This window comes from Lissotriton helveticus, chromosome 8 (genome assembly GCF_964261635.1).
Source record: "Lissotriton helveticus chromosome 8, aLisHel1.1, whole genome shotgun sequence".
NCBI lineage: Eukaryota > Metazoa > Chordata > Amphibia > Caudata > Salamandridae > Lissotriton > Lissotriton helveticus.
Window position 1 is genome coordinate 228,892,081 of NC_136069.1, and position 23,478 is coordinate 228,915,558.

The 23,478-nt window shown below is 47.4% G+C and overlaps 1 protein-coding gene across 1 annotated transcript in view; it reads left to right on the forward strand.

Moving 5' to 3' along the window:
* Positions 1–13,752, forward strand: part of PIWIL4 (piwi like RNA-mediated gene silencing 4) — a 413,451-nt gene extending 399,699 nt beyond the window's left edge. Inside the window, exon 21 of the mRNA XM_078655965.1 lies at positions 13,288–13,752. Within this exon, the coding sequence (XP_078512091.1) occupies positions 13,288–13,404 (117 nt within the window). The 3' untranslated portion in view covers positions 13,405–13,752. The remainder of the gene's footprint in view (positions 1–13,287) is intronic.
* Positions 13,753–23,478: the final 9,726 nt, after the last annotated feature.

Genomic DNA, 23,478 nt, shown 5'->3' on the forward strand with positions numbered 1-23,478 from the left:
CAGATCCACCATATATTTGCCTGCTAGTTCGACTAACTTCTCATGGACTGCTCTCGCCTTTCGAGTGATGTCCTTTGCCATATACAGTATTTCATCCTGTTCATACATTTCCATTCTTTCTAAAGGCAGGGTACCATCTACCATGTCATCCAGGTCTGACCTTAAGCTGGCGACATCAAGTCTCTTGGCTTTTATTTCAGCTCGCAATATGTCTTTTGAAGGGGGCTCACTGGTCTCCCTACCATCCCAACTTCGAGCTCTGCGTTTGGGCTCGGGAGAGTTAATGGGTGCCCTCCCTTGCTCCCATCTCTCCAGGTCCCATGCTCGGCCATCCGATCTTGGAAGGTGATGGAACACGGGCCTGTTACCCCTGCTCTTGCTCTGCCCACTCTCTTCTTCTTCTCTCCTCTCACCGTACACCTCTCTGTTATTTTCCCTCTGGTCGCTACTCTCCCTTTGTCTCGTATCGCTCAGTATCCGATACGATCCTTCCTGGTTCCCCATATTCCCTGGGCTGCGCTCATTTCCGTCATCACAGGGTCTATGGTGCGACCTCTCACAACTCCCATTCAGTTCTCTGGTGCCAGGCACACAGTGTGGACACTTAAAGCTGTTTCTGTACTCTTGTGCTCTCCTCTCCCCTTCACTGAGTATTGGGCGCGCCACCCCTCCACTCCCGGGGCCCCCGTTTTCCAGGTCTGTTCTATCTCCACTCCGGGCCCAATGGGTGACTCCCCTACTATCTCTCTCTCTACAGTCCCACTCCGGGCTACTCTCCCCAGCCCCGCAGTGAGTCCGAGCTCGGCTGTCCTGACTTTCCCTTTCAGCTTCCGCAGCTATGATGTTCTTTTGAGCCTTCACTGCCTCATCCCACTGCTTCATGTACTCATTTAGCTCTTGAAAGGATTTTCGTCCAGATCCCCTCAGATCCACTGGCCATCTAGGGCCCCCAGGATCTCCTCCTGGATCCCCTGCCGTGTGCATCGGGGTGCTCCACTCTCTGGGTATCGGCATCTGACTTGGGGAATTGATCGTATCGTTCCTTCTTGCCTTCTCTGCTCTTTCTCTGTCCTTCCGTACCCGTTCTTCCCCTCTTGCTCTCTCTTGGTCATATATCGATATTATAGGACCTATGGTAACAGGTACCTGTAGTGCATCTGGTAATGTGTAGGATGTGGCGCTTTCCGTTTCCGGCGCTCTTTGTACCACAAACCTACCGACCACCTGTTGCACCTGACTAGGCTGGGACAACTCTTTCTTTGCCTCAGGATCCCACTCTGAACTGGGAAGCGGTCTATGCTCTCCTGCATTGCCCCCCTTTTCTCCTTCTGTATTCTCGACCTCTCCCCCTGCTCTATTATACGGGGGTGGCCTGTCTGTCAATAATCTGTTTATCAGGCTGTCCTCTGTTTCGCTCTCATCATCTTCTTCCAGGGGACTTTTATTTACGGGCACCTCTAACACTGGGTACAGTTTATTTACTTCCAAGTTATGCACTCTCCATCTTTTAGCATCCGCATCCCACCTGGCATCCTGCACTGCCCTTACCGATCGTTTCACCCTTTCTTGTCGTCTGTTCATATTCTTTTCATGCGCTGCCCTAATCCATGCTTCAAGGGCTTCAAACTGGGTCGGTCTAGGCAAGGGTCTCATTGAGGTCATGACTGATTTTAATCGATGTAACACCTCTAATCTGAACGTCCCGTACTTCGGGAACGTCAGTTCCTCATTTCCTTCCGTAATCTTACTCCACTCTGATATCCAGAGGATCGTATGCAACCCAACATTCACTGCCATGTAACGAGCTGGCGTACCCTCCGGCGGGGCTTCTTCCCCTTCATACGACCCCCGCTTCTCTTTTTTAAACACCGCTTTCAACCATTTAAAACACTTCATAATTATGCGCACAATATCCAGCCTCGCTACTCTGTTTACTTCCTGATGACAATCCACCAATCCTGTCGCGGCTTTGCTGACTTGGCCTATCGCAGCGCGGTCTTTCTCCGGTCGGCCAATCACGTCGCGACCCTGTCTGACGTCTTTGCTAGCTGGCCTATCACAGCGCGGTCTTTCTCCGGTCGGCCAATCACGTCGCGACACTTTCTGACGTCACTTTTCTCCGCTTCGCAGCAGCACCCCTCCTTTCTCAACTCGTCTCCCGGTTATGCATGCGTCCCATTCATACACCGAAAAATGACTACTTCCGACCAAGCGGTCACTTCTCTCGACTGTACGTCCACAGTCTATATGTAATTGTCAACATAACTGACGAAATGTCTATCGTCTCTCTGATAGGTTGCTTACACACACAGTAACTTCCGACCAGCGTCCGTTACTCACGCACTCACTCTTACGTTCCCCCTATCTCGGTCTTTCGGGTGATCAATGGTACCTCATGACCCCCTTCACACTAGTTGACAATTACTCTGGGTGTCCGATACACCCGAACCACTTAAGCTCTCCTTGAACTTAAGATTTCCACCGGTTGCGCGCGCTCACAACCTGTTCCACAGTCACTCTACAGGCATTCAACTCCGCCAGACATTACAACATAGATACAATACAAAACACCGCAATCTAACACGCATAACCCTTTATACTCACTCTCGACCGATACTGCTGCTTTTTCTGTCTCACGTCATCCGGATCTTCTTCGGCGGGCTGTTCTTCCGATCATCGATTTCTATGGGCCTTGGGGTAAGCTAACCTGGCCTAGGTTACCGTCCTCAAGAAGGCAACCATCCTCTATAGCTACCAACTGGAAGGGCGAGATTTTGATCGATACCTTAGCACTATTGATCTAAACCTCGATCTGGTCGACTGAACCTTTGTTGCCTGTCTTTAAGGTCGAAGTACATCCATTTCCAAGTTAGTTCACCCAATAAAGGACTCTGCTCCCAAAGATCACAAACAACTTCTAGCTTTCAAAAGTTTATTGTAAGGATATGATAAGCTGCAAATACAGGCATCTCAGAATGAGATTCACGAGATACACAGGTCCAATTACATACATGTGCTCTCGGAAAGCCCTCAGACGAGCAACGGAAATCACTAACACAAGTTCTAAGAATAATAAAGCTATCAGCATTGACGCATATCTCTCCTTCATTTAAGTTGGAGGAAACCGCACAGGTTAGGCTGTCCCTACCCTGCTCTAGATGGTATCCCTACTTAACCAAGTCCCAACCTAACAAAGGTGTCAGCAGTGGATGACCCCCAAGGGAAGTCACTCACTCTAAGTCTCTTGGTGAAAACCTATAGTTCTCCAGTCATGACCCCTCTCTGCCTACCCATCCGCTCTCTAAAGGGTCCTCAGGTATCTGCTCTAACTCCACCCAGGGGTGCTGTCCCTAATACAAAACAGTCAACAACATTTGAGACGCCCCTTTCGAGACGCCCCTCACGTGGTGTAGCTTCTGGCTTTTTCCATGATGCTTTGTATTGGGCCTCATACGTTAGAGTTGACCTTGCTTCTCAGACTCTTCTCCGGCCCGCTGATACCCCTCAAACATTCCGGAACCCTCCTCCATGTCTGGGCCGTCTACTGAACAGACCTCTATTCATTCATTTATAATTGGATCCCCCCTTTTCCTTTGCAGACAGATATCTGCAGCCAAGAACCCAACTCTCATAGACTTCCAAAAAGGCCTGCAACATTTCTCAGCCCAGACATGTACGTGTAAATCAATGTTAAAACATTTCAGGCCTACAATATTTCTCATAATTATTATGGCATTCAACTTCTTCATTAATTAAAGCATGTTAATACTCTTATTCTATTATTCAGTAAACATTTTTATAAATCCTGGCCCATTTAATGCAATGACCAAAACATTAATACAATCTGTGTCGTGAAAAGAAACACCTTCCCTTTCCCTCCAGCTCTGGCCCTGAGGCCTACCACATTCTGCGTTTAACCACCTACCATCTTACATTTTAACAGCTACACGACATGGATTCAGGAATAATCACATCTAATAAAATCATATAGTGTCACACATTTCTGTATTAGTTCCACTTCTACTTAAATCTCTATATTAGCTATACGTTTAGAATATAATTGCAGATACTATTAGCACTCATGGCATTTCTCCTCATGATTTGTGCTTACTACAGGTAAGTGTGATGTACTCATACATTTAGGTCAGTTTGCGCTCTCTCAGCAGTTAGGCACAAAAAACGAGGGAAAAACAGGTGGAACAGAGGTCAGAAAGGCAAAACAACGAGGGAAAAACGGGTGGAACAGAGGGCAGAAAACGAGGCACAATAGGGGGAGACAGTGGCACAGAAAGCAAAAGGGATGGAGGACACTTACCAGCGGCAGTGGCAGCGGCAAAGCCTGGAAGCCATCTTGCATAACCCACATGTCTAAATGGATGAGGACGTTTTCTAGTCATCAATGTAATCAATATGAACATTCTGTTTTCAGGAAAAAGCAAGACCATACCCACCTGACCTGCATTCCCAATAAATACCCAAATCACTTTGCAGTTCAGAAAATGCAATTTCACATGGCCTGTATTTTTTTCACTGGTAGATTTTTATTTCCTTCACTTATAAATGTTAGTGGACAGTCAAAGTGCATTTTACAAGATCAGTGTTGCATCCCTATATAGGCTTCAATGTATAACGCTAAAAAGTAATTCTGAAATTGATAGTATGGCTAGAACCAGGGCTACCAGCAGCATTCAAATGAGCAGCAGTAGCCACAAATAATCATTTTAATCCTATGAAACCTACATTGGTGAGAGCCAAACTCATTGAGCATTGGCAAGATTTGAGTTACTCAATATTGCACAATAAGGCTCTTGCACAGTGCTGTTCTTACAGTGCTAGCCTTACAGAAGACAAAAGATGACTTAATGCACTTAAAATAGGTCCATGCCTGTATGCACATTTCAGTAACTTTAAACCACAGAGATGTTTAAAATCTGGATTACAGCCTCAGACCTTAAGCAAATGTATGAAAAGTATTTTTTGGCAAGTACAAAGCAGTAGCAGATTATATTCGTTTTTGTAATGTGACGGTATGCCACTTGTATCCTAAGAGCTTGCCTTGTCCTCTCACTTTGTGTCTAAATCTTAAGAAAACTGGAAAGGTATTTGATGGATATTTTTAGAGTAAAATGTGTTGGAACACTTACATCAGCAGAAAAATTGTGTCTACTGAGCTATTAGGATTGGGACTGTGCAACACAAATATTTTGCACCATTACTCCTGTCTGCTATGTTTTGCATATAAGAAAGATGTTTGGAAAATATGGAAAATGGGTTCCTGGAGACTAGGAGCCATATTACATTAGTGCCCTTGGGGTGCAACAGGTGTTTGCGCCCGCTTTGTGCACCCCGAGGCACTTTGCTATTACAGAAGGGGCCACAAATGCTTGTGCGCGCCCCTTCTGTAATACAGGTAGCACTGTCGCACATGTAGCACCAGCACTATCATTATAGGGTGTTCCCTCATTTGCATGTGGGCATGGCCCCATGCGAATGAGGGACTTACTTTGCCTCAAAAAGGTGTTGCACTGTCAGTGTACCCCCTGGGGGCAGCCCTATCAAGAGATGAAAGGTGTCACATGGAACCCCCTCGGACATCCCCCGCAGGCTGGTGCAATCACTTGTGGCACCCCCCTACAGGAGGATCTCTAATCTCTATTGAAAGTGCAGGTGGATGCTGCCTGCGCAAAGAAGCGTGGAACAGCTTTAAAATAATAGCTGTGTATTTCTCTTAAATGTGCTGCCCTGGGGACAGTGTGAGTTTGCTGGTGCCCTAAAGGCAGCACATTCTTCCTAAGTTTGGCGTAATAACCGCTAAACTTTGGAACAGCCTCCCAATGGATCTTAGATTTATCTCCTCCGGATCATTGTTCCGTAGCAAACTGAAAACCTGTCTGTTCACTATCTCGTAAGTTGCAATGTTTCTTTCTAGCTGGCAGTCTACAGCGCCGGGACACCCCCGTTGGGGGTAGCCATGCGCTTTATAAGCTTCATAATAATAATAATAAATAAGGTGTACTTTCCTGGTTTCCACTCGGTGCACCTGCTTTAAGGTGCACTGTGGGGTAGACAGGAAAAGTACACCCTGTCTATAATAGGGCCCTAGTTGAGCATCACTGTAGATAGCTGTTGGCAGGACTTCTTGCTCAGGACGTACATAACCTCAATGCAAACAATGGTTCTGTGCCTGGCAACATCTCCTAGTTGTTTGGTCTAACTCTGCTCTCAACCTATGACCCTGCTCGCAGGCCGGTCGCTCTCCCACGCTGCTGCACGGCTCTGCCTGCATTGTTTTTGCATAATCTTGTATTTTTCCACTGTGCCTAACTTGCTTTCTTGCCCAGACTTGTTTTTATTCCCCTGTGCCTGTACTTGTTTTCTTGCCCAGACTTGTTTTTATTCCCCTGTGCCTGTACTTGTTTTCTTGCCCAGACTTGTTTTTATTCCCCTGTGCCTGTACTTGCTTTCATGCCCAGACTTGTTTTTATTCCCCTGTGCCTGTACTTGCTTTCTTGCCCAGACTTGCTTTTATTCCCCTGTGCCTAACTTGGTTTCTTGCCTAGACTTGTTTTTTCTTCCTGTGCCCAGTTCTCCCGCGGCCCCCGCCCGTTTTTCCCACCACTGCGTCCATGCAGCCCCGCCCACCTGCAATCCCATTCGCCGCCCCGCTCCCGCCTCCAAGCTGCTCCTCCCTCTCACATCCCCTCATGTGGAAGCCGCGCAGCGGTGAAAGGAGCGACCTATGACCCTGCTCGCAGGCAGGTCGCTCCCCACGCTGCTGCACGGCTCTGCCTGCATTGCTTTTGCCTAATCTTGTATTTTTCCCCTGTGCCTAAATTGCTTTCTTGCCCAGACTTGTTTTTATTCCCCTGTGCCTGTACTTGCTTTCTTGCCCAGACTTGTTTTTATTTCCCTGTGCCTGTATTTGTATACTTGCCTAAACTTCTTTTTCCTTCCTGTGCCCAGTTCTCCCGTGGCCCCCGCCCGTTTTTCCCGCCGCTGCCTCCCTGCGGCCTCGCCCACCTGCAATCCCATTTGCCGCCCCGCTCCCGCCTCCCAGCTGCTCCTCCCTCCCACATCCCCTCCTTGGAAAGCCGCTGGCGCACCTAAGGCAAGCCCGTCTTTGCCCGTCCGTGCATGGACCGTGCTCAGCACCAGGATCCCTGGACACCACGAACGCCACGACACCCGACACCGCTACGATACCAGAACCCTCCACGCGCTCAATATCGGACGATCACACACCTGCTTCCTGGCCGTCCCGAAGCGCACCCATGGAGCTTTCACCTGCCGGAACTGCACCTTCACAAGCATCCGTCCCACCATGCTGCCGACCAGGAAAGAACCCAACCACCTCAGATGCATCCTTCTCAACACCCGCTCTGCCCGAGAAAATGCCGTTGAACTCTGGGACCTACTCAACTCAAACTCCCCAGACATCGCCTTCCTGACGGAGACCTGGCTGAACCCCGCCTCGGTACCCAACATAGCCATAGCCATCCTGGAAGGCCACAAGATCACCCGCAAAGACCGCACCAACAGAGCGGGAGGAGGAATCTCCATCGTCGACAGGAACACTCTCAGAGTCTCGACCAACACCGATGACACCCTCAGCACCGCCGAACACCTGCACTTCCAGATCCACACAGACCCCAACACCACCCTCAGAGGAACCCTCATCTACAGACCGCCCGGACCCCGACCACAGTTCAGCGACTCCATCGCCGACTTCGTCAGCATGCACGCCCTCGCCTCCACTGACTACATCCTCCTCGGGGACCTGAACTTCCACCTCGAGAACAATGACGACACCAACTCCACCACCCTGATCGACAACCTAGCCAACCTCAGACTCAGACAACTCGTCACATCACCCACCCACTCCGCCGGTCACACGCTTGACCCCATCTTCTCCGCAAGCCCCCACGTCTCCTTTAACCATACCACCGAACTCCACTGGACCGACCACCGCTGCATCCACTTCACCTTCAAGAAACGCACCACCTCACCCAACAGATGCCTCACCGCTGCTGGAGCAAAGTCACCGAGACCAGCTAACCACCACCCTCACCCAGAGCCCACCCGCCGACCATACCGACCCCGACACCGCCGTCCGCAACCTCAGACAGTGGATCAACGACTGCGCCAACACCCTCGCCCCGATCAAGAAACCCCCCAACAATCATACCAACAAGAAAGCCAGCTGGTTCACTGAAGACCTCCGGGCAGCCAAGCAAACCTGCCGAAAGCTGGAAAAGATCTGGCTCCGTGAACGAACACCGGACAGCCACGCCGCCCACAAGAATGCCACCCGCAGACACCGTAAACAGATAATGGGTAAGCCACTTGACCCTTGTAGGTATGGACAATGAACGATTCAAAGTAGGGAAAACTACAAGGGATTTATCTTGTTTACTGAGTTGAATGAATTTGATGGCATAAGTCAATGAAGTTAGTTCAAAATAATCTAACTAATATGTATCAATACAGTAACAATTGTATTCAATAGAAGAAGCATTCAATGTTGAAAACAGAGAGAACAAAACAAGAACACACGGGCAAGTAATCAAGTCTGGAAAGATATTTATATGGAGTTAATCAAAAAACAATTTCATGGGGAATCAGAAACAAAATGAATGAGCACAGTAAAGTTATGAACAGATGTACGCGTGGGTCAGCAAATCAGTACATAACAATTCATCAACTCCTTTCTTTAGAAGAGGGTGATCAAGTCATTTGATGAACAAAGGTACACTCTTGAAGCGATGTTTTAGCTTAGATGATGATATGGTCGACGTTTCGGTCTCGAATGCTGTTGTCTATGAGACCATCATCAGGACTAATATTTATGCACAATAGTTGCCCCTTAGCATTATGGCAAGAAGTAATTGGGCCAGACGATCAATGAGAGGACTGGGATACCGCAAGAGTATCTACTGGAATAGATAATCAATATCAAGGCGTCTGGGGGATACTTGCTTGATTCAATCAATGAAACCCATAGTTTTGCCGATTTGTGGTTTATCAATATGCGAGCAGTGCTTCGGGAAGGCAAATCATCCGGATCAGTATGAGCCGCAGGCACCATCACCTCATCAGATCCGCCAAAAGGGCCTCCTTCAGAGACCGCCTAGACAACAACGCGCACAACAGCAAAGAGCTCTTCAACATCGTGAAGGAACCCCAGCTCCAACACCGACATCCCACCCACGCAAGACCTGTGCGACTCGCTGGCCACCTTCTTCCACCGCAAGATCACATCCACGACAGTTTCAACGCCCCGACCGCCCCGACAACCACTGAGACCTCCGCCCCCACGACCACCATCCGCACCAACCGCCTGCTCTACTGGACCAACATCAACGACGATGACACCATCAAGATCATGAACACCATCCACTCCGGATCTCCGTCAGATCCATGCCCACACCACATCTTCAACAAAGCCAGCACATCCATCGCACCCCATCTCCAGAAAGTCATCAACACCTCCTTCAAGATGGCAACCTTCCCGGAGAGCTGGAAGCACGCTGAGATCAACGCCTTACTCAAGAAATCCAAGGCGGACCCCAAGGACCTCAAGAACTTCCAGCCCATCTCCCTGCTCCCGTTCCCGGCAAAGGTCATCGAGAAGACCGTCAACGAACAACTGACCCGCTACCTCGAGGAGAACAACATCCTGGACCCTTCCCAGTCCGGGTTCTGCAGCAACCACAGCACCGAGACTGCCCTCATCGCCGCCACCGATGACATCAAGTCCCTGCTGGACAACAGAGAAACGGCGGCCCTCATCCTCTTGGACCTGTCAGCCGCCTTCGACACAGTCTGTCACCACACACTACGAACACGCCTCCACAACGCTGGGATCCAAGAGAAGGCCCTGGACTGGACCACCTCCTTCCTCTCCGGCAGAACACAGAGCATCCGCCTTCCCCCCTTCCACTCCGAAGCCACTGAGATCATCTGTGGCGTACCCCAGGGCTCATCCCTCAGCCCAACTCTGTTTAACATCTACATGGCACCGCTCGCCCACGTCGCCCGTCGGCACGACCTCAACATCCTCTCCTATGCCGATGACACCCAGCTGATGCTCTCCCTCACCAAGGACCCCCACACCGCCAAAACCAACCTTCACGAAGGAATGAAGGCCGTTGCTGAATGGATGAGGAACAGCCGACTGAAGCTGAACTCGGACAAGACGGAGGTCCTCATCCTCGGATCCAACCCTTCGGCCTGGGACGACTCCTGGTGGCCGACCGCACTGGGAACCGCTCCAACACCCACCAACCATGCACGCAACCTAGGGGTCATCTTCGACTCCACCCTCTCCATGACTAAACAGGTCAACGCCGTCTCCTCCTCCTGCTTCAACACCCTCTGCATGCTCCGTAGGAGCTACAAGTGGATCCCCACTGAAACGAGAAGAACAGTCACCCAGGCCCTTGTCAGCAGCAGGTTGGACTATGGAAACGCCCTCTACGCAGGAGCCTCGGCCAATCTCCTGAGACGGCTCCAAACGCATCCAGAACGCCTCTGCACGCCTGATCCTCGACATCCCTCACCGCAGCCACATCACACCCCACCGGAGAGACCTGCACTGGCTCCTGGTCCTCAAGAGGATAACCTTCAAGCTACTCACCCATGCACACAAGGCACTCCACAACACCGGACCAACGTACCTCAACAGACGACTCAGCTTCTACACCCCCACCCGCCAACTCCGCTCCGCCAACCTCGCCCTCGCTACAGTCCCCCGCTTCCGAAGAGCGACCTCAGGTGGCAGATCGTTCTCCCACACCGCCACCAAGACCTGGAACACCCTACCCATCCACCTACGGCAGACCCAAGACCTGCTGACCTTCAGAAAACTCCTCAAGACCTGGCTTTTCGAGCAGTAGCAGCATTCCCCACCCCAGTGCCTTGAGACCCTCACAGGTGAGTACTGCGCTTTACAAATGATATGATTGATTGATTGAATAATTTTTCAATCTGCTATTGCGTACCCCTCTGTTTCTTTTGTTCTCCCTCTCTTTTCTTGCCCCATACTATACTATGTCTTCTCCATTTAAAGTTGCTTCTGCTTACCTCTTGGTTACCCTCTGTGTCAAGCTCCGCTCTTTTTAGTGTGTTTACAAACTCCTGTAAGTGCTACCTCTCTACCATTCTAGTAGCGATCAAGTAGTGTTTATCATCCATCATTCATCAGTGACCTTGTCTTCATTCGGTTGGCTTCTCTAGGAAGCATCCTTTTACATCACAGCAGTTCCAGGTGTTTTTTTTTTCTTCAGCTAATGGGTTCCAGGCTTGATGCCTGGTATGATTGGGACTAGCTACCGCCTTTCCCACTGCGGGAGACTAAGTCACAATGCCAGTGGCAGTACATCACAGTCTTGTATATCTATTGGTACTGTAAAAGTATTGTATTATATTTTGTTACTGATGGATACATCTTGCTGCAGATTCCTCACCTTAGAATACTCCCAAGATGCCAGACTGGATTTCAAAAAGTTTCCTCTAGCAATTCTTCTGCAAGCCCCTAGGTGGCGCTGTGCAGCTCCTTCTTGATTTCGTACCACCTCTTGAAAGATCGAAACCACATCTAAATGCCACTCCTGAGCACTGGCGCCAGCTCATTCCTTTCTGCATCTTACGACAAGAACCCAGAGGTCTGCCCCCAATTTCGTTGGCCTTGCGAGGACTTCGGAATATAGGGCAAAACCCTTTGCCATAAGGAAAAATGTCTCCTCCTAAAACTATAGGTTTCAAACCCTGCTGTAACTGTAGAACATACATATTGTAAAACACACAAAATGTGATAGGAGTAATGCTTGCATTTAATCTAATCACTGGCAGGTGCTCGAGTAGCATTCCAACCCATTGCTCTTTTGCCCACCATGCCACCTCAGTTTATACCTGGCCATATGAAAATCAGTCTTGAGGCTGCTCCAGTAAGGACAGTTCAGCCCAAACTGCCAGGCTACGTGAATCAGAACACAAGCATTCCTCCCATCACATTTTGTGTGTTTGATGTAACACCCCAAGTGGACAAGTATATGCTCAGACGTGTCCCTTGGTCACCGTGGCACCGGAACCAAGTCACTTGCGACTGATGAGACACAATCAGGGCGAAACCGGTTTTGAACTGCATCTGTTCTGTGGTGGCATTGTGAGCAAAAGAATGATGGGTTTGGATGGTACCCCAAGCATTGCCAGTGCTTCGACAATTTGCAAGCATTCCTACCAACACCTTTTTTTTGTTTGATAATGATGTCAGTCATGAACGTGAATGAGCTGTGCCGCTGGTGCTTAGGCTCGGGATAAAACTCTTAGTCATGTGAAAAGTGTGCCATTTGGCACAGTTGTTTTTAAGCTCATTGACTTCACATGAGTAGTAGGTTTTGCATTTGAAAAAGAAAATGTATTCTTTCTTTTGGTGCTTGTATGTCTCTTTGCAGATTTTCCATGGTTTATTAACAGGTTTGTCATTCACAGTCTTCTTCAAACACAAATGAGGGTCATTTAGAGATTGGCAGGATGGAGAACTATCATAAACCAAAGGTTTTCCTGCCCAAACTCGCAGCTCTCCCACCTCGTTTAAAGGTGGCACCACAGGGCAACCATCTTTCATGCATTGGGAGTTCACCCTGATTATGGTGGCCCTCCTGATGCACTTTTCCCAGCTCGCGTCTGCTGCCCATGCATGGTACACCCAGGTAAAACAAGTTGTTTCCACTTGCAGGGAGAAAACATCCTCCACATCCGAGCCACTGTCATTTTGTTTTTCAGAAACAAACCTCCATTTTGGGGATTTGTTCTTGAAAAGCGAAGTTAGATGCCATGCTTGTGACACCAACACGGTGGCCTTGTCAGCATTCTGCTTGATGAAAGTTCATCCACAACATTGGCAGATACAGTAATGGCAGAGGGATTTCAGGCACAGCAGCTGTATCATCATCTCTGCACAAAATTGCATGTGCCTGCAATCTTTGCTTGCTGTTTGAACCACTTTGCTTCGTGCAGCAAAACGTAGCATCGCCTGAACACCGGTCTTATTATCACAAAGACATCTGCATTCAGCGTTGTTTGTAGGCTGCAGTTATTTTGTCTGTGTTCAGGGGATGAGAGTCTTTTATGCAGTAAAATGTAATTTAATATTCTTGTATGGCTAGTTTACTGTAGCACTGCTGCACCAGGCTACCTCTTAATGAACAAAAGGGATAGCATGTTAACTAACCTTGAATGTCCATGAGTGTATAACATGCTCTGATCTATGCCTCTTTTATTCTTTAGGGTGTGATCCGTGTGCCTGCGCCATGCCAGTATGCCTACAAACTCACATTCCTGGTGGGACAAAGCATACACAAAGAGCCAAACTTGGAATTGTCAGACACCTTGTTTTATCTGTGAACATGTATAGATCTCTATATGTACATGTACCATATATTTTAATGAACAATTGGAAGACTGTGGAATTTTTATCTCATTTATGAGAAGCAAAAATGAAAGCTATTTTATTCTGACTGTAAAGTATTGGAGAAAGCAAGATCAGTAGCGCAGGCTCCGTTAATGATCTGGAATAACTTCCCAAAAATTGTGAAGCAACAGTATGGATAAAAAGGCCTAGACCCTCAGATACGGGTGGACCTACAAGAAGAGTAGGTTCCCTTCTGCGTGACTTACCTGGCAACACACAGAGACTGTAAAGAGTGGATTGTATCTGCCTCATTAACAAAGTTAAAGTGTGCTTTTAGATTCCATGTTTTTATGAATGTTTTTCAAGAAATAATTTTTATAAGGAATATTTTTTTATGAAAATAAAGTTCCCTGGAATGGAATTTTCGGCTTGCTATTCTGTTTCTGTATAATAGTTGTACATTAAATGTATCTTATACAGTCTTCAGTACAATATAGTTCAGATGCAATATAAAAGACAGCACATTGTAGTGCACAATTTTAGCAGGCCTCTATTGGGACATATGTTATGCACTGTAATGTTTAAGTAATGCAGCGGCCTTTACTCCTCCCCCATCCTTATCAACTTTTCTTATAATCAGGTGATGCGGTCATGGTAACATCACCATCTACATAGCACCCATGGAGTAAATAAACACAGAAGCAGCGGTCTGGTCCTTCAATACAAGGGGTGTAGAGAGGCAAGGCACCTATCAGAGTGAAAGAATATTACTAAAGGTTAGGATCAATAATACAGGGTGGAACAAAAGCCCTAAGGGCTGACTGCAAGTAAACTGTGAAACGCATTTGCAGGGATCAAGATTCAAAGTGATAAAAGCTTTATCACACCCAGTACGTGCAAGGTGTGACAAAGATTACACCCTTCATTAAATTTCAGCTGGAGTTTAACAAGTGGAAAATCCTGGTGCCAGACTGGATCCAGAAACTTTCAGTAGCTCCTGCATGCCAGCAGGTGGAGCCATTGGCATCTTGTGACTGTGCACTGCTTTCCAACATGATGACAGTGAGTGGCATGTAGATGTCATGTCTCACACTTGTGTCATTTCCTTATGTCCTGCACTCATCGCAGATCCGGACCTCTGTATCTACCATTTTCGGATTTTTTTACCAATATTTTTTTTTTCAAAACTCCCATTGACAATGTTCAGGAATCCCACAAAATGACAGGTATAAATTATGTTGCAACCATATTTCAGTCAAAGCCTGGCAAGATGTTTTTCTATGGTGCCTATGCTCTAGACACAACTCCAAAATCCTGTGACAAATGCTTTCAAATGCATCCTAAGGCCATCAGGGGACAGGAAGCTAAACTTTGCTTTGATGAATACAAGAATTGGTGACTGTCCTATTCCATGTTGTGAAGTTGTTCTTGATCTCTTTCCAGATGACTATTTTCAGGTGAGTCCAGAACAAAGTCAAAGGAAGGGAGCGGTTGTCAAGGCTCTATTGAAGAAGCCTAACTTGGACCCCGCTGACCTTGCCAACTTTAGGCCTATTTCCCTGCTCCCCGGCCTTAGCAAGGTGGCGGAGAAGTTGGTGAATCGTCGCCTCTCGGGCTTCCTGGAGTCCAACTCCCTTCTGAGTGACTCCCAGACGGGTTTTCGCCCCGGTCAGGGGACTGATACCGCCCTGCTGGCAGTCGTGGAGAATGCCAGGTGCATTTTGGATTCAGGGGGATCGGTGGCAGTGATCCTCCTGGACCTCAGTGCGGCATTTGACACCGTAGACCATCAGGTGCTTCTCCAACGGCTGGCGGGGGTGGGGGTCTCTGGGACGGCCCTGAAGTGGTTTGCGTCCTTTTTGGATGGCCGGACGTTTGAGGTGTGGGAAGGCCACGAGAAATCATCATCGGTCCCTCTCCAGTGTGGTGTGCCACAGGGCTCATCGTTGAGCCCTACCTTATTTAACATTTATATGGCCCCCCTGGAGTGTTTGATTCTGCCCCTGGGTATCAAGATTATCAGCTATGCTGATGATACCCAGTTGGTGGTAGGGCTTCCCCAGTCGGCTTACCATCCCGACCGGCTGCACACATGTTTGGACAAGATCTTCACGTGGATGTGTAGCTCAGCTCTCAAGCTTAACGGCTCCAAAACGGAACTGATGATGTTGGGGAATTCCCCTCCCTCCTTATCTCCGAGCAGCTGGCCTAGTTGCCTGGGAGCGGCTCCCACCCCCAAACAGGAGATCAAGAGCCTGGGGGTGTGGTTGGAGCAGGACCTTTCTTTTAAGACACACGCTAAAAAGACCGCAGGCGTGTGCTTTGGGCTGCTCCGATCAGCCCGGAAGATCCTACCTCTCCTCCCAGTGGCCTCTAGGAGGTTACTCATCCAGGGGCTTATCATCTCTCGGCTGGACTTTAGTAACGCGTTGTTTCTGGGGGCTCCAGAGTCCACCCTAAATAAACTGCAGCAAGTGCAGAATGCGGCCGCTAGGCTCCTGATGGATCTTCCCAGGCGTCAGTCTGCCCGACCTGCGCTGAAGGCGCTGCACTGGCTCCCTGTTAGGGAGAGGGTGAAATTTAAGGCACTCTGTATGGCCCATAAAATCTTGCAGGGGAAAGGTCCACCTATCCTACGGGACATGGTTCATTCATATAAGGCTTCCCGTCCCCTCCGCTCAGACCATTAACACCTGCTGCAGGTCATGAGGGTAAGGAAGGTAAGAACTGGTGGCAGAAGATTTTCCATCAACGTGGCCATCTTGTGGAATTCCCTTCCTCTGCACTTGCGCTCGGAATCAAGCTTTTTACGCTTTCGCAAGCTGTTAAAAACCCATCTGTTTCCTGCTTAATTCCTGTGTTGCATCTGATGGCGTCTCTTTCTGGATAAGCGCGGGGATGCCCAAGGGTAACCAGGCGCGGTATAAAACTGATTAATAATAATAATAATAATAACATGAAAATGAAAATTCCAAGCAAGGGTCCTCACCCAGTGCCACTGCCACTCTGGGAAAAGACCCACAGATTTAATTCTGGAGCTGATGTGTTTGGGCCATATGTCGACTCTGCAGCAGATTGTGACCTCCAAGGAGGACATGCAGCAACTTTTCAAAATGATTCTGGATCTCTTTGGGACATCAAAGCTCCACTGGGTGCTCCAGCACTGACTGGCCCCATTTGGACTCTGCATGATAACTCCTCCATTATCCAGCATGTGGCCTGATGCCTTTCCAGCATTTCCCACTGATTATTCCAGTATCAACGCCTGTCCAGACTCCGGTTCCATAGGCTAGGTTGTGTGACCTGTTGCACTATGCGGTAACCAGGGCACAAGGCTGGTTGAGGATAGCTCTTACTTTGTGTTCTTGCCTCAAGGGCAATATTTTTTGCGCTCTTTTGCTCTGGCTTGGATGGTCTCCAAGGACTCGAGAATGGTCCACATAATGAAGATGATGACACCGATAATTTGCTCCCTCACTCATTACGCTGATCCTGGATTATACCTCAACCCTTTGACACGTCACCTGGCTTGAATTCCAACTTAGGGGCTCTTGCTGAGGAAAGCGCTTCTTGTGCAGTGGAAGTTAGCAGAGGTGCCAGATCCACAGTTGCCCACTGTGGAGACTAAAGCTTACCTTTTGACGAGATATTGCTGCCTGGGTCTCCGAATTTGGAACCCTTGCTTCATTTTAACAATTCCTTAACTGAGTCCTTGTCAGTTCTTTGCTCAGCCCTGCCAGCGGCTTGTCCCATTGCTCAGTGACACAGAGTTGTGCAAGGCGATCAGACCTTTATGACTCCGCTTCCGACTCACTGTGAGTCGCATGGCATAACCCTCTACAAGTAATGTGAATCCAATCACATTCCCACTCTGTCATGTTACAGGAATCCAAAGTCAGTTCCCTCCATGAGTACGATAGTGTTGTTTTATCTAGCCTTACAATCTGATCATTAAATTCTGTTTGTCTCTTGGGTTGTTACACCCATGTCCTCTGAGATGAGGGGAGAGAGATTTTTCCCATTCCTGCCGGAGGCTTTTCCGACTTGCTTTGCCCAAACTGTACAATATGGCCAGGACACAGCAAGTCACATTCTGAGGTCCAGTCGGGACACTGTGACCTGTGTTGTCCGAGCTTTAGAGACCGCAGTCATCATCCAATGCCACTCTTGGGCACTCACCAGTGAGCTTTTCTGGAATGTCCATGATTCTCTTATTGACATGCCCTTCCACAGGTGGCATTGCAACAAAACAAACAGGGCAATGAGGGGTCTGGACCCTATACCAGGAGGGACTATGCCTCTGGAAACATCTGGACTATCAAGGGAATTTTCTGGTGGTGAACCACCTGGCAGGATCTATGAATGCCAGGACAGAAGAGCTCAGTTGTCGACGCTTAACAGTTCACTAGTTACAGTTACACCCGGTGGTGACTCAAGGCCTCTTCTTCAAATGGTAAGAACCTAGGATTGATCTATTTGTCACCACTAGAATGTGTAATGTCAGTAGTTCTGCTCACTGGAGATTCCAAGGCGTCTCGTGCATTCTTCCTAGAGTTGAAGACAGGATGCCTGTATGTCGTTCCTCCAATAACACTACTAACCGATATCTGAAGTAGATCAGGAACAACTGGGCTCAGGTCATTCTAGTCGCTTTTAATTGGGTATGTCGATTTCGGTATTCGGAACTCCTGGAGGGGCATCCGTTCTCCGATCAGGCTCCTCCTCCAGGAGGACTTTCTCTCTCAACAACAGGGCAAGGTTCTGCTCCCAGGCTTTTGCAATCTCCACCTCATGCATTAAGTTTGAGGGTAACATGAACATCTTCAATTTTCCTTCAGAGGTGGTTGATGTCATAATGGTAGCCAGGCGTCCCTTGACATAAAACTGTATATGCCTGTCGGGACAAATTTGTTATTTGGTGCGGCACATAACAGATTGACCCTCTCGAGGTCAAGTTATCTGATGTTGGGAACAGTTATGGGTTACCTTTTGGCTCTTTTTGCCCTTTTACCGTTGCCACACCAGCCCTCATTATTTAGATCACCAGTTGTGATGCTTTTTTTGAAAGGTATCCAACACTTGCTCCCCAGCCTCTCTGTAATAAAGCTCCAACTTGCAGTTGACTAGCAGAAGGTTTATTTAAGCATTACATAGAGAAATGCTGCATCTACCCACCAGCTCCGGATCCTCTCTTAATAATCAATCCATTGACCCTGCAGCTCCATAGAAATCTCTCACTCACATTCCAGATGCCCGCTTTCCAAGATATTGCACATCTTTCCCTTTCTATATATAACTAAACAAACACTAATACAAAGTAGAAAAGGACATAAATCATAAAGTACTAATCCTAATTTCTTTAACACTTTTTACTGTGCTTTTTTGTGTATACCATACATTGGACTGTGTTTCTGTGTGCTGCAGAAAGCAGAGGCAATATTTAGTAATACTGTCAAGCATACTGCCATAAACGTGGATTAACATCAATTCAGCTCCGTATTATATGGATGATCTGTAGATTAATATTTCAATATCATTGGATAGATAGTGTGAACACAAAAAAAATACGGATCCATGGACACATGTTAAGAGAAAAAATAAAAACCCTAATAACATTTGATAGAACTAGTCTGCATCTGTCTTCATAGTTCAAGGGTAGTTGTGCAGTACCTTACACTATAACAGCATGGGTTCCGGACTGCTATGTGGGACACCTAGTGGATGTCTCTGGTTCTGGGGTATGGGGGTGATCTCTGTCACGCATGCCGGTCTGGAGTTCTGCCAGGAGGGCGTTCCACGCAACCGCTATGGAATACTTTCACAGTTCCCTTAGCATCTTCTCGGTGTATGGCCCTGCTTCAGCCTGTGCCCATGCACTCCTGGAGAGTGCCCACTTGGACAGGATGAAGGGATTAGGAGATTTCCATTTTCGTAATCTGATGCTTAGCAAGCTGTGTTGCCAGGTCTATGAACCAAGCAGTGGCTCTGTTTCTCTTGGTGCGGTGCAGCTGGCCTAATAGGCAAGCTCTCTAGTTATGCAGTGTTGTGTACCCCGTGCATCTGCTAGGTGGGGTGTGATCTTATGCCAGTACTTGGCAAGCGACGGGCACGGCCAGAGTATGTGCAGTTAGTCTGCATCTATTGTGTGACTGTGTTGACAGGCTGTGTCGGTGCGCTAGAAGTATCCATACATTTTTTGAGGAATTAGGTATGCCCTGTGCAGCACATAGCATTGTATATAGCGAAAGCAGGCATTACAAGGTACAAGGGTAGGATGCTCTACAATGTGCTGACACTCTGTGCGTGCTCGACCCAGGTTGGTGTTCAAGTACCTACGTAATGCGACATGGGAGGTAGTAGGGCGAGAACAAAGGACCATCTTCCAGCACGTGCATGTATTGTATTGTTAGGTGCATATCTGGTTACTGCTGCATGTCACCCCAGTGGGCTGCCAGTGACCAAGGTATAGTGAAGGAATTCTCCTGTGGGTAGTCTGGTGTCTACTATAAGCTCCTATCTATCTCCTCTAGACTACACAGTAATAAGCCTTTTAGGATTGAACCTTTACCTAGTTCTAGTCCTGGACGCAGAAGGAGGGTTTCCCTGACTTCATCTTTAGACTGATACAATATGAATGAATATTCATAAGACTTCTTGGAAACTAGGCTGGGGTTACACCACCTTCCTACACCACCTTCCTCGACATATCTACGTACACGGTTCATCCCATACATCATCCTCCTATCCAACAATGGCTAATACAAGAAACAAGGGCCAAAAGAACCCTAGATACTTTCTGTATAAATACAGCACCTCTTACTAGTGTTAGTTAGAGGGAACCGAGACTTCCAGGCCGACACACTGACCAGAGATGCTGAGGCTCCTGCATGCAGATGCTCAAGCTGGCAGCGGTCTAAACATCCCTTGTGGGGTGTCCAACTCGAGACCAGGATGGGGTCCTACACTCTTTTGCTTCAGGTAATAGGGTAAGACTAGACCTAAAGGGATTCTTGGCTTCACAACTACTCACATGCTAGGTACACTTAGGTACATCTAGATAGGCATCGTAGGAGTATGCGCACTTTCTTTTATCATGCATTTCATATCCATGTATGTGTTCATGACTATTGCAAAATGGTAGAACTGTACTATCCTTTTATATTCACTGTACTCCTGATCATATATCTCTGCTACTGTCTAACGGTTGTTGCAGCATATATATTTTACACTAGAAGAACAACTGTGCAACAAATACTTATTGTAACACACCCAACAGTTTTTTCCTGTGTAACTCTCTGGGAGATACTAAGTGAGCACGAGTGACTGGGGCAAAAGGTAGTACATTGTTTCCACGATCCTGGGGGATCATGGTTGTCATATTCTAAGGTTGCCAGAAACTATTATCCACACGATAAGATGAGATTCTAGTGGCACTGTGAGCTAGCTAATACAAACAGGATAACATATTCAGCGGGGGTGCTCAGAGTCAGTCTGCCACCAATCCTACAGTTTATGTTTTCCAAATGCGTAATATAACTACACTACATAAGTTGGCCCATCTTAACCCTGGCTGTCTGGTTTGTATACTTTAATTGGACCAGGCGAATTAACTGTGCCCTCAGGCTGCAGCGAGGGAGCACCTTGAATAGGTAAACCCACTCCAGAGAGTCGAAGGCCTTCTACAGGTCAAGCACTAGTTCGGCCCAGCTATGGGGGTGAATCCAAGGACCCAAAAAAACCTTTGGAAGTTGGCGTTCCGGTCCGGTACAAATCCTTTTTGTTCTGGGTGCACCATCTACAGAACCAGAGGGGCTACCTGTCAGCTAATATTTTAACTTAGACTTGTAATCCATGTTGAGAAGTGCTAGTGCCCTGTAAGAGTCCAGCTCCTCTGTATCTCTGCCTGGTTTCCGCAATGATGTAAGGAGAGCCTCGCACAGTGACGGTGGCGTATAATGCTTTCAATTTTGGGGCCAATAGCTTGGTGTGTGTTTTGTAGAATTCCAGCGACAGTACATCTGGGCCAAGAGTTTTTCCAGTGGCTAGTGCCCTGATGGCCTCCAGAACCTCGTGAAGGGTAAATCCCTGTTGAGTTCCTCCTACTGATCAGGTGTTGCACTGGGAGCATCACAGGCTCCAGGAAGGCCTGGATGTCTTCCGATGTAGCCTTCAGCGTAGATTTATATTGGGATTGATATTATTGCATGAATGCTTCTTCTATCGTCCTTTGTGCATGCACACAAACTCCCGAGGGCTGGCATATAGATAATATGGGTCCCTTGGGTTGCTCCTGATGGATCATCCACTGCGGCAGCTTTCCTTCCTTATTAGAATCTGAGTGCAACTGAGCAGTGTGGGCCACATAATTGAGGCTGTGCACTATTCCAGCAGTGCCAGGTGCTCCTGTCCCGCCTGCCACAACTGCTCGCTCTCAGACCGGGTTTCCAGGGCTCGCTCCTCTAATCATAGCAGCCTCTGTTCTAATCCTGCGTTATCTTTATGCAGCGTGCTTCTCATGTTTGGGTTGTTCCCTAAGCATTGTCCCCTGATCGCCACCTTGAAAGCATCTCACTTGATCAGCCCGGACATCGAGGTGCCCGTGTTAATGCAATCGTCCAGGGTGGCTCGGAGGGGTGGGTCATCTAAAGCGTCTGCCTGGAGTTGCCACATGGGAATGGGAGGAGGCTTATGATCCCAGCGTATTTGCAATTCTTGTGCGTTATGCCTAAGTAATCCACGTATACGATGCGAGTCAATATGTCCACTGTGGTGACAAGCTGTTCTGTGCATATGTGCAGGTTGTGTGGATGTGAGTAAATTGAGTAGACTCTAGTGTGTTTCTTGTGGTGGCACCAGACGTCCGTCAAGTGTTGTAGCCAGTCTGTCAGGGACTGAGCATAGGAGGGAGGGGAATGATCTGTCTAGGCTCACATTGAGAACACTTAAAATCACCCCTTTTCACCCATAGGATCCTCTCCAGAAGCCAGGACTCCCGATAAGCCATGTAGGAAGCGCACTAGGTCATGGTTAGGCGCGTTAATTGTGCAGAGTAGCAGCTGCTGACTTTATAGACAGTCTTTAACAAATACATATCGTCCCCCAGGGTCCACAACAATAGGGTCAGCCACAATGGGAAACCTGCATTTATTCACACAAGCGCTTCTCCAGCGTACGTGGAATAGTTGGTGGAGTAGACTTGCCCTCTCCTCCTTTTTTGTAGGTGTAGGGCTTCTGTTGGTGTGAGGTGGGATTCTTGGAGGAAGGTCATCTGGACTTTCCATGGAGTGCACACCCCTTCCAGCAGGTATGCAGTCTATGCGTACCTGTGTCGCAGGAAAATACAGATCAGTGTAACCCATTTTCCATGTACATATTTAAACAAAGTCCCTTAATCTAAAATCTAAAATACCTGCTAAAAAAACATATATGTATTCAACCATATATGCTGAAAAAACATGAGGGATATACCTGGGTGCAGAAAAGGCTAGTTTGCAATATTGCAGCAGTAAGGATGGGCCCAAACATGTCTTGCAACATATGAGTGAGGGGTATTGCCCCTAATGTAATTAGGGGATGAGATTTTGAGGATAAAAGGAGTGCACTGGGGTTTAGATTAAGGGATTTTTTTTCAAAAATGTTAATGTATATTTAGTTTTTCTAATATGTAAAGAGTGATATATATATATATATATATATATATATATATATATATATATATATATATATATATATATATTTCTCTATCTTTCAGAATTGGTATACTATATATATATATATACTGGTTCCTAAGGCAAGTGGTGTGAACCATTTCGTTGTCCACCGAAATGCTGTGTCACAGATTAAAATATATATATATATATTTGAATGCATTTTGTATCACTGTGAATTTTGAAAGTTTTTATATTGATTATTTTCATCTCTGCATTATTGTGAAATGTAAATGATTGCAGTTGGATGCGTAATAAGCAATAGACTTTTTAAATGTTGGTTGTGTGTTTATATGCATAGATGCTTGCTGTGGTAAATTATTAATGTATGAAACGAAGAAAAAGTTTTGTAAATACCTT